Source organism: Sitophilus oryzae, unplaced genomic scaffold, assembly GCF_002938485.1.
Source record: "Sitophilus oryzae breed Bouriz unplaced genomic scaffold, Soryzae_2.0 scaffold_1522_pilon_pilon, whole genome shotgun sequence".
NCBI lineage: Eukaryota > Metazoa > Arthropoda > Insecta > Coleoptera > Curculionidae > Sitophilus > Sitophilus oryzae.
Window position 1 is genome coordinate 100,188 of NW_022146195.1, and position 13,069 is coordinate 113,256.

Below are 13,069 nucleotides of genomic sequence, written 5' to 3' on the forward strand. Positions count from 1 at the left end.
ATAGAAACATGTAATGCATAGGCTTTATATTTAATTAAAGAATTATAAATTCATAAAAAAAAACAGAATAGAATGGATAACTCAAAATATTACATTTGAGGGTTGGAACCTTTGTTGTAACACAGCAAAATAAACACTAAATCACCACAGTACACCAAAACACTTTCCCTTTTATACTGGACGCGCGTTTCGCTAACCATGTTAGCATCATCAGCAGATGTTTAAAAACTGAAACTAGTTTTTAATTATCTGCTGATGATGCTAACATGGTTAGCGAAACGCGCGTCCAGTGTAAAAGTAAAAGTATTTTGGTGTATTGTGGTGATTTAGTGTTTATTTTGCTAACACACAACATATTAAAATTATTATAAAATACTAAAACAAAAAACATTTTAACACAACCATAGTACAAATATAAAATATCTTGCCTCAAACCTGCTTCAAATATTTTCCTTCCATATTTGGAAGTCACATAAACTACACCCTCTACGTCGATTAGCTACATGTAATGTAGTTTATGTAGTTTTTAAGAGTAACATGTAGTTTTCCGATGTACCTTTTTCAAAATGCAAAGAACATATTTTTACTGTAAAAAGGTCTGTGCTGCAAGATTTCCTCCGAGGGTATACACCCTTCACCCGTTGGAGTTTGGCCCTCCGTGTCCTACACAGTCGAGTAACTTGCCTCCGGCTGAGGTACCCGTAAGGTGGAGGCTGGAGGATCGGTCTCCATTTTCTCCACGTCTTTAACTTGGTCTTATCACTCTTGGCCTCTATCTATAATAGAGGATATATCCCTCTTTCTCTATTAGTTCAGTCATTGGAGATTTTTGCTTGGAAAAAAGTCCGGAAGTTTTGAAACTTTGCAGGTTTATAGGTTTTGGGGTCCCTAACTAAAATCCATAAAATGCACATTCCCAGACTTGCGGCAGGCGCGCGGCGCCGCCATCTTACCGAGGTGGCGCCCAAAATCGGTATTTTGTAAATATCTCGAAAACTATGTCAACCATTTAGGCACAAAATCTCTGGAAATTTTACAATTTTGCGTAAAGTATGATATACCGGGTGCATCCCAAAAGTGGCTCACCCCTATACCTTTTTTATTTTTTCAGATAAAAAAAAAGATTTGGTATGTTAGTATATGATATAAATTAGGATTGATTGACGTATTTAATTGTTTTTGGTCACTTCCTCTTTTACCGGAAATGATTACAACTTTTGATTTTTAAATGGCACTCTTGGTGTTTTTTTGCTTTATTCGATAGAAAATGACATTTTGAATAGAATGACACATAATATGTCAACTTTTAACATTCTCGCTTAATAAAAAATCGTATTTTAAAATTCAGTCTAGAGTGCCATGGCTTTGTTAAAAACACTAATCCTTAATCAAGGAGCCTTGGAAAAATAGATTTGATCGTCTAATGCCAGGACAAGACAAGGCCAGGACAAGACACTAAAAGTAGTGTCTTGTCCTGGCCAGTTAGAATCTGTTCAAATAGTATTTTTAATCATATCTCAATTTTTTCAAATGGAACGAGGGTGGCTCATTAGCATATTTGGAAAAAGCATTTTTTACGAATAATTTGATACCACACACTTGGTATTTCGAGTCAAATTTTCGTAACGAACCGCAAGTTATAATTTCAAATAAACCATATGCGAAAACGTCAAAAGTTTACATATGATATGTCAGTGTATTCAGAGTGTTATTTTCTATCGAATAAAGTAAAAAAATACCGAGGGTGCCATTTAAAAATCAAAAGTTGTAGTCATTTCCTGTGAAACAGGAAGTGACCGAGAACAATTGAATACGTCAATCAATCCTAATTTATGTCATATACGAGCCCTAACAACTATATGTCGGGACAAGGTCTTTTTTTGCAATAAAAATAGTAATTTATTAAAACGACTCAATTTATTTTGTTTATTATTCTAAATTCAAACATTACAATATGATCTAGACAATTTTACTATATTTTTATAACTTTGCAAACAAATCACTTTTGATAATAGCTTATTTCGCCAAAATCAAGCCAAATTTGCTGACAACTATATATTGGGACAGCACAACAAGAAATTTGTTTAATACGGAGTTAAATCACCTTTCGCCTTAACAACTGCCTGAACTCTTAATGGCCTTGTATTTACCAAAGATTGGTACATTTGATGAGAAAAAGTATCCCAAATTTCCTGCAGTTTTGTCCGCAAATCAAAAATTGTTCGTTGAGGGTGGTTTCTTAAATATTGCTTTATTTTATGCCACACAGTTTCTATAACATTGAGGTCCGGACTACTTGCAGGATGGGATAGGGGGGGGGGAGAGATATTACCGAACCAATTTTTAGTTGATTTTTCTGAATGGCACGATGCTCGATGTTGTTGGAAAATATAGTCTTCGTTTGGAAACAATTGAGCACTAGGCAAAAGTGAAGTGTCAAGTATATGTTGATATTTTTGGGCGTTAACAGTGCCATCTATAAAATTTAATTTGCCCAAACCTCTTGCTGACATGCAACCCCGAACCATAATCCCCTTAGGAAATTTAACAACCCCCTTTAAGCAATCTTTATGAAAGGCTTCTGCTTTATTGTTTTCCCGTACTGTATTGACGAATTATAATTTCGCGTAGTTTTGAAAATTAAAAAAATTAAAATTACTTACACAAACCTCACTACTCAAAGTATCGAGTCACTTACAAGCTGTCAATGCTGAAGTAAACTGTTAGTGACATTTGTGATGTTTATAGCAAAGCCGCCTATGATGATATTAATTATTTAAAAATACTTGTCCCAACATTTAGTTGTCAGCAAATTTGTCCTTTTATGAACAAAATCCGCTACTGTAAATATGGATTGATTTACAAATTCATAAACACCACAAAAATATTGTCAAGTTGTTTAGGATATATGGCTATGTTTATATTTAAAAAATTAAACATATATTTTTCAGTCATTTTGAAAAACCAGGGCAATAATTCCAAAATATGACCTTATCCCAACATATAGTACTTAGGGCTCGTACTAACTTACCAAATCTCGTTTTTTTAACTGAAAAAATAAAAAAAGTTATAGGGGCAAGCCACTTTTGAGACGCACCCGGTATAGTCGATTTTCCGAAATCAAATGTCGATTAGGGTTCACTAAAACTAGTTTTAGTTTAGTTTCTTCAATTTTGTCATGAAACAGTGGCGTACCATTAATTCGCTCATTAATTTATAAATAATTAATTTTAATTATTGAAAATGTGTACTTGTTTCCACACCACCCAAGAGGTAAAGTACATGGCGCGTTTTTTTTAACGTGGTCTCCCCGGACGCCTACTCCACTAGGTAAATTAAAAACTTTAACTTATTAAACCCGACGGACCTGGCTCATTGATGTCAAAGTTGATCGTCTCTGCTGTGCTGTCATCAGGGCGGTCTCCCAATTGGTCCAACCCTTTATCTTCAGCCGCCGGAGGGATATCTACAGGCAAATCCAACTCCTCTTCATCGGATTCGTCGAGTGACACTTCAGTGACGTTGTCGCAGGATTCCCCATTGCAGTATGCACAAATCATTAAACATTTTAATCCTGCTTTTCTGCATCCGCAGGCTTTACCACAGTTATTGGTTTTGCATTTACAGGATAAAAACGCCAATAGGGATTTTGGAGCTGGATCTTTCAACGTTGTGACTGGAGTAATGCCTGTTTTTGTTTTCTTCCAACCCCATTTTTCGGCATCTATGCTCCAACCAGACCAATGCTGAACCTGGTGGTAAGTTCGCAATCAAATACTGTCCAGCACGACAATTAAGTATTCATAAATTAATGAGCGAATTAATTATACGCCACTGTTTCATGACAAAATTAAAGAAACTAAACTAAAACTAGTTTTAGTTTAGTTGACAGCAGACACGATCAACGTTGTGACTGGAATAATGCCTGTTTTATTAATTCGCCCATTAATTTATGAATACTTAATTGTCGTGCTAGACAGCATTCATTGCGAACTTATCACCAGATTCAGCATTGGTCTGGTTGTACCAAAGATGCCGAAGTATGGGGTTGGAAGGAAACAAAAACAGGCATTACTCGATCTATCAACGCAGGTTTTTTACTTTATTTGATTAAATTCATAGATTTATTATTTTAAAATACTTTAACAATTTGCATGGACTATGAATCACTAGTATATAATAATTGATGTTATTTTTTAAATAATATATTATTTTAAATATGCATACTGAGCTTAATTTTACCACCTTTAAATTATCGCAATATTTTTTAATAAAAACATGTTTTAACACTCAACATCTTTTTTGCAGTCAAGAGGCATCCGTACCCATAGCTGCCTTGGAACCTCCTTTAAAAGGATTCCAAATCCTTCTCATCATCTGCGGAATCCTATTTCTCTCTCTGCTACTGTTGGGTTTGGGATGCTCATACTACTGCCTCAGAAGAAGACCAGTTACGCTTATACGACCATTCTCAACCATTGGAACTGAATCCGAAATTACCAAGCTGTCTGGAAGCTCTTTAGGTATATTATTTAAAATTACTAATTAATTCTCAAAGAAATATATTGCACACACCATGACAACAATAAATTCAGGAAAAAAAATAGTCAATTTGATATAGATAATAGAAATAAATTTAGATTGGAATGCTCGGCTTCCCGCCAAAACCTACAGTTATTTGCGATGGCGTACATTGTAGGGCGCTCCATAGCTATTGCTAAGAATGAGCTCAAACAAGGACACAAAGCATTTTCTCCTCAGTTAGTGTTATCAAAAATTAAAAAATTAAAAAAAACACTCTTTTTCAAATTTAATATGATTTGAGAATTTGGTTAATAAATAAGTGAAATGAATACCAGTATTTTTTATAGCAGTTTTTGCTGCGAATGTAATCGCAGTTTTGTGTGTTTTAGTGTCTTTCTTTGTCCTCTTTAAGAATGGAAAATTTGATCTTAATATTATTGATTGAGGGATAATTATATAATAGAACTGTTTTGGGTGATGGTTTAAATAATACCAATATCCCGATACAATTTTTTTTAAACGGGATCATGATATCAGTATGTTAAAACAAATTACATGAAGTTTTTCTCAGCAGAACAATTTAATTCATGGTTTTCTCAAAATAAACAAAATATAATATTTGAATTCAAAAATAGTAGAAGAAAATATTTTCTAGATGGTTTGAGTAACGTTCACTCTGAATATAATGCAGCGAAAAATAAGATCTAGTAGCTTATCAATTTTTTTATTAAAGTATTTTATATTTTTATAAATAAAAATATTTGAATTTAATTTTTAAACAAATTTGAAATCATTAGTAAATATTAGATTATAACAGAATAAACAACCTACATTAAAACGCAGAAAACTTGGTATTCATTTCATTCACTTATTCTTACTTTATCTAGTATTCTGATTACTATAAAGAACGTTCTAACAAAATAAACCAACTAACAATAAAACCACGGCATATATGGCGTAATCAAACTTTGAAATAAATCGTAAAAATAAACGTCTCTAGTTTAGCAGACAATGATAAATCGAGGTTTGCGAGTTGACTAGTGGGACGTAGAAGCTAGTGAAACTAGATACAAATCTTAATTAAACTGAAAAATTGTATGTTAACTTTTGATCATTATTTGCCCAGACAATAACGACACCTCAATGCGTACCAAAAAGGAACTATAAATGATCTCTCGAAGCAAATGTACAGGGTGGGTCAAATTGGACGCTTTTAAAGGGAACACCCTTTTCTATAGGAGATAGTTTGTATTTCTATGAAAACATTTCCAAAGCACTTTTTTACGTAAAGTCTACGTAAACAAATTGTTTAAGTATATATTTTTTTTTAATTCATAATTTAAGAGTTATCAACAGAAAAATTGATTTTTTTAATTTTGGACACCCTGTATATTTTTAATTCTTTGAAAAGAATTTAAAATTACTTTTCCAAAAATATAGCATACTTAAAATTTTGCTCGATTCCTCTTCGAGATATAGATTTTTTTAAAATTCGTCTACTTTGAATAAATGGGCTTTGAACGGCACCGGCTGTAATGCAAAAGAATTCTAGCTGTGACCAGCGATTAAAACGAAAATAATTTTGCAATGAGAGATGCATAATTTTGTATCAATTTAAACTGTATTTAACAACATCAACATATTTAAACTATATCTAATAACAATAAAAGTGAATATCAAACCAAGACATGAGATTTTGCTACAGGTGTTCGACATGTCGACCGTCTTCTGTTATGAACAGACGGGACCATAGACTTAAAATAAAATATAGACTGAGCATCTCATTAATAAATAGCTGGAACATGCGGTCAGACAATGTCTTGTTATTGTTGTGTTATTGTTTTAGGTTATAACGAGTGCAACAGGAGCGATAGATAAGTTGTCTCTGTAGTAACGGTCGTTCCCTGACGACTCTGCCGAGAAACACAACACTGTCTTTCGTTTCTCAAGTACACCTGAACTCTCCGTATCATAGCCGGGTAATTTTTTTATTTTAATGAAGCTATAATTAAATTAAAAATATATGGTATTTAAACTTTTTTATATTTTATTAAAACTTAGGACAGGTTTTTTAAATAAAAGTTTAGAAAAAACGTCTTAAAGTCCAAAAAGGATAAAAATAATAAAATACATGTTATAGAAGAAATTTCATAATCGAAATTACGTAATTTTTGAAATTAATAATAAATTATTAATTTTAGTCAAACATTTACAACCCCTAATATTAATCAAAACAGGATCTATTCCACAGATATAATAGAATCGGCGACAGGGATAGAAAAAAAAATATGATTGTTGTAATTTTTTTTCTGGTTAAGTGATGTCTTATTATGTAAATTAGAGAAAACATAAATCTGTTCCACTAAAGCAAGGAAGGTGATAGCAAGTGGATAAAATGAAAACTACATTTATTTAACTCGGTACTGTCTTTATTATACCGGGTGCGTCCCAAAAGTGGCTCATCCCCATAATTTTTTTATATTTTCAAATAAAAAAACAAGATTTAGTATGTTAGTATATGACATAAATTAGGATTGATTGACGCATTCAATTGTTTTTGGTCACTTCCTGTTTCACTGGAAATGACTATAACTTTTAATTTTTAAACGGCACCCCCGGTATATTTCTACTTTATTCGATAGAAAATGACACTCTGAATAGAATGACATATCATATGTCAACCTTTGACATTTTCGCATATGGTTTAATTGTAATTGTAACACGCGGTTCATAACGACAATTTGACTCGAAATACCAAGTGTGTGGTATCAATATCTTCATAAAAAAATGCTTTTTCCAAATATGCTCCCAAATCAAACCCTTGTTCCATTTGAAAAAATTGACATATGTATGATTAAAAATACGATTTGTACATCTTTTAACCGGCCTAGATAAGATACGAAACCTATTAGACGATCAAAACTATTTTTCCAAGGCTCCTTGATTAAAACTTAGTGGTTTTAACAACACCAAGGCACCCTGGATTGAAATTTAAAATACGATTTGTTTTTAAGCGACAATGTCAAAAGTTGATATATGATATGTCATTCTATTCAGAGTGTCATTTTTTATCGAATAAAGTAGCAATATACCGAGGGTGCCTTTAAAAATCAAAAGATGTAATCATTTCGGTGAAACAGGAAGAGACCAAAAACAATTGAATACGTCAATAAATCCTAATTTATGTCATATACCTACTAACATACAAATCTGCTTTTTTTATCTGAAAAAATAAGAAAGTTATAGGGTGAGTCACTTTTTGAGACGACACGGTATATTAAAAAATATTGTTTCATAATGTAATATCATTTTAAAATTCTTGTATAGTATTTTAGATTCTGAAGATAATTTTAGAATAAACCGGAATATATTTTTAATAAAAACATTATTAATTATTAACAGGGTTATATTTATGATTTTGTTACAATGTAAGTAAGTAAATAATGTAATGTAAGAGAACAAATTCAGATTTTACATTTTACTAAAATATTATCTAAATAAGCGTCTTTCTACAACAACGCCACTGATTCCTAATGAGTAAATTGAGAGTTGCCTACCGGTCAAAAGTCGTTTCAAGACTTAAATGGATTATTTAAGTCAAATTTCTTGCAAATTTGGCACTGGCGAACCATATTTTATAGTTCTTGAACAGAAAAAGTCAATAAAATAAACACTTAAGGACTACAAGCTAAGAAAATGCGTTAATACAGCCGGGGACATAGCGTAAGGTAATAAATGAATGAATAGGCTCCCTCGCCTCTAATCGGTGTTGTCATATTGTAAAGAACTTACCCTTTTTAAACAGTATCCGACTTATAATTTAGTAGTATAAGGACTATTTAATACATCTATGCTATCTAATATTAAAACCTACTTTATTAAACTGTAGTATTAATATCTCAATATATGTGTATAACAAGAAATAAGTGGCGAACTTTTAAAAATTCTGTATTTTGAAGGGGACTATAACAAGATATCAAGTGTGCTATAATTTTGGAAAAGTAATTTTAAGTTCTTTTCATTTAATTAAAAATATACAGGGTGTCCAAATAAAAAAACAATTTTTCTGTTGATAACTCTTAAATTAATAATATATAAAATTATATTTAAACCGTTATATTCTACGTAAAAAAGTGCTTTGGAAATGTTTTCATAAAAATACAAAATTTTCCCTATCAAAATAGTTACAGCGATTTGTTAAAAATTCACATTTTTGAAAAACACCCTCTGACTCCGAAACAGTATCAGATATTCATGTGCAGTTCTCACCATCATGTGGTTAATAAAAGTTGAGCTTCATATATCGAAATTAGTTTTCGTCTATCTCCTATAAAAAAGACTATTTCCCTTTAAAAGCGTCCAATTTGACCCACCCTGTAAACATTTTGTTCATCAATTGTTAATAATGCCGGTATTGTTACAGGTACCCTGTCCATGTTCGAAGGTCTGAAGATTCCGCGCGCTCATGCTCCGGTGGGCTTAATTGGCAGCAGCTCAGGAAGCGACGAAGGACATCTTATTAGCGATACGTTGCCTTCCGACTATCCGTCGGAATCCCATTCAGAAGTGGAGGAAACACGATCATTACCTGTAAGTTTGTATTTATTAATGTTTGCGCGACACGAAGCTGCATTAAAACGATTTTCAAGTTCATATTAGCCGATAGCATAAATGTAATGGTTAAAAATGAATAAATATAGTTAATAAATGAAACAGATTGGAAGATTGAACCAGAATCGAATTTATGCTTTAGAATACTGATTTAAATTTACTTTGCAGCTAAAAATACTCTATTTGTGTTTAATTAATTATTACCAGAAGTGAATTATTTATTTTATGAAGAAATGCTTGTTCTTTTAACTACTAAACAGGTCTAAAATATAAAACTTATTTTTGAAATGTCACTGCGTTAAAATCTAAACCGAAACTAGCTTGTCAGTGGCCATTTTTACTTAAAAACAATTTCAAATAACCCACAAAAAACACATAACGGTCGGGAGGCTACTACCTCAGTTGTTATAAACACAAATCAAAGAGAGGAAAGAAAAATATTTTAAATGTGTAAATTTAACTATTTTCAGAAACTTTTAGTTATTTAGAGCAGACAACTGTATCAAAACTACTCACGACTTGATAGACGGCACTACATAAAGTCAATCTTAGCCAAATTAGTAATAGGTATCCAATTATGATATATTATCATCGCGGAGGAATAAGAGGGGGGAGATGCTACTACACGTATTTCTGTACGATAAAAACTGTATCACTTTTGTTCTTTGGGCTGGACCAAAAGTAAACCATTTGGACAGGACCGGATTAGGTAAAACTTCAAATAATAAAAGCAAACCATGATTAAAATTTGCCTTGAGCTAATGTAATATCACTGTGCAATATTAATCGTGTGTATCGCAATGAACAAATTACTTGGCATTACTCCACCAAACTTAAAATAGGCATAAAATAATAATTAATGTTTATTCGTTGATTCGGTCATTAAATAAATACCTTTATTGTCAAAAAAATTTACAATTTGTAGACAAAGGTAAAGTAAACAAGCAAAAGTAAACAAACAAACAAACAAAAGAGAAACAAAACATAATAGAAATTACATTGTCAGTCTTATTGTTTAAAAAAACATTTATAATAGTTTTTAATGTATTTGTAATAGAAAACACTCAAATTATCGATGAAAAACATTAAATTTTGCGAAAAATGCACAAATGACAAAAACGAACCACAAACAAATATGGCTGGCGGCGGCGGGGTGAACCTCTTTTAATAACAGCTGTAGCGCCTTCCCCCTCTTAATCCCCCGTGATTAGCATATAGTGTTTTTTATTGTATAAATATTTTAGTAACTATTGATAGTAACAAGATATTATTGAAATGTCACTGTGTTAAAATCCAAACGAAAACCAACTTGTCATAGGTTTTTACTTGTAACTAATTTCGGCTAATCAATAAAATATACGTAGCATTCAGGGGGTTAATATAACAGGGGTTAAATAACGTTGTTAGAAACAAAAGACAAAGATAATATATAAAAAAAATATTTAAAATGTCTAAATTAAAACATTTAATTATTTAGAGCAGACACGTAAATTAAAACTGTTAACAGAACAGGTAATATCAAGAGAAACAATGCAACTACTTGGTACTTAGTGAATGTGGAAAGCCATATATATATTGAAGGGAATAAACTTTCTCTAAACATAAAATTTAAAGAACACATAAAACAAAAATTCTGATTAATTATTTCACGTTGATACTGATGAAACATGAAATTTAATGGGTTAGAATGGGATATCAATATCATGATATATCAAAATGAATGGGATATCCTCGTGGAAACTAACTAAAGTAAACTACTAAACTTAAATCACATATGCCACTTCTTCATCTGTATCAAAATATATATTCTCTTGAACGCGGATCTTTCTGTAAAATTGTTAGAACCCTCACAGGACACTCATGTCTTACCAAATCCTATATCATCAGAAATGAACCCCCTCCGAAATGCACCTTATCTAATAACTAAATGACAATGAGACACATTCTTTTTGAATGCTTACCTGTTGCCTCCTATAGGTCTAGATTTCTTCACATTACCTAAAGCTTTATTATTGAGCGCTAAGGAACTCTCGCTGTTGACGCGCACTATGAACCAGAGAGCTGTCGATGCTGTCTTCGGATAGTGTTTTTCTTCGATCTGGTTCAATCTATTGCAGAAATTCGTTTAGGCATTTTAACTTCTCTGTATAATATTTTATGTTATATTGCTTTCAGTACCATCTAATACACGATTACGTAGACGTAGATGAATCAAGCTTGTTTTGTCAAAATTTCGATTGTCTTAATTTTTAGACCTTACTCAAATATGATGTTTCAGATAAATCATTTAAAGTCTTTAAATCGATAATGGATAACAAAAAATGATATAAGTCGTATTCGAGTAAATAAGAAAACAATTAAAATGGAATAATTATTGTACATAACAGGTTTGGTTCACTGTCTACCACGATTGACCAAAGAATTATTATTATTTAGCTTTACATATTAATATAACTTTTTTTCTATTGCTATAGGTGTCATCAGCTGGAAGTTTTGAAAATAGAGCTTTCCTTCAAGATAATGGAAGCTTTTATAGCGAAGGCTATGGACATACGCAGGAACAACAAATACATAATGCTATTGCAAGTCCTCTAACAGCACCGAGATTACCAATGGCTATTAAAGGTACCTATGATGTTTATGTTATATCTTGAATCATTTGTTGTTAAATTATGAGTAGATTCTGATAACGAATACGGATGTTTTGTAACTGTTAACTATATATCCAGGTGAACAACCAAACTTTGACGTACAAGTTCGTGTTAAGAAGGCACCTCCATCTCCACCAAGTCTGTCTTTCTCTGACTCGGAAAGTACACGAACTGAAAGAAACCTGTCAACTATACCGGAACAGAGAGAAGATATGAGTATTCGGTCTGAATCTCCACCTATTACGGAGAGAACGCACTTTACTTATGTACCAGAACTTCACCCACCACCGAAGCATATTCAACCTGCTCCAACTTTCAACAGGTAGGAAGTTGTATATTTGCTATATATTTCTTTCCACTAAAATAAAAAAAAACGTTGCTTGTGTGTACCTATATTTATACAGGGGTTTCAAAAAACATTTGCCATCCCTCGTGGGGAGATTCTTCACGTAAAATTAAGATATATTTTTCATATCAACATAGGCCTGATTCTGCTTTGTTTTGTAGCTACAGGGTGTTAAAGTCTTAATAATCTTTCAAGTTATTATAATTTCCTTCTAAGTACTTTTAGTGATTCGAATGAAATTTTAAGGGTAAAAGTTCCTATAAGTGCTACATATTTTAATACTAAAAAATTCATCAGGGAAGTGCATAATATGGGTTATCACTGGAATATTTTTAACAAAAAAAAACATGTGCGCTACTGACTTTTTTCTTTTGATATCAAAATTATTTAGGTCGTTTAATGCCAATTTAAAGTTATGTTTTGATATTTTGTAGAATTCCGCCTCCTTGATGAGATAAACGCAATTTTATTTTAATCAAAATAATTAATAAAATAAAAATAAAAATAAAATTAATAAATTATATATTTTACCTAATTTATTATTAAATATTATTAATATCAGTTATTATTACTATTAGTCTAACCTACATAGCAATTTCAAATAAAAAAATAATGGTATTTAAGACAATTACAAAAAAAAAATTTAAATGTTTTAACATCCTGTAACTGTAAAATTTCTATACTCATGTTTATTGGATTTTTTTTTCATATTTTTTGATGAGGAATCAATGGGTACTTATTTAAAACCTTTGCAAGTTAATGATACAAATTTTTTAAGGTTCCTATTAGACTTGGATCAAGGCAAATTACCAAAATTGCGTTTATCTCATCAAGGATGTCGAAACTGGCAAAATGTCAAGAGACAACTTTTAAACGGCATTAAACTGCTTATACGATTTCGCTAACAAGAGAAAAAAGTCAGTGGCTTACATGCTTC

The 13,069-nt window shown here is 31.6% G+C and overlaps 1 protein-coding gene across 3 annotated transcripts in view; it reads left to right on the forward strand.

Annotated features, from left to right (window-relative positions):
• LOC115878769 overlaps window positions 1-13,069 on the forward strand; it is a 127,724-nt gene that overhangs the window by 86,285 nt on the left and 28,370 nt on the right. For all 3 annotated transcript variants that reach the window (XM_030895360.1, XM_030895361.1, XM_030895362.1), the window contains 4 exons: window positions 4,309-4,523; window positions 8,948-9,114; window positions 11,610-11,760; window positions 11,865-12,108. In XM_030895360.1, the coding sequence (XP_030751220.1) occupies window positions 4,309-4,523; window positions 8,948-9,114; window positions 11,610-11,760; window positions 11,865-12,108 (777 nt within the window). The remainder of the gene's footprint in view (window positions 1-4,308; window positions 4,524-8,947; window positions 9,115-11,609; window positions 11,761-11,864; window positions 12,109-13,069) is intronic.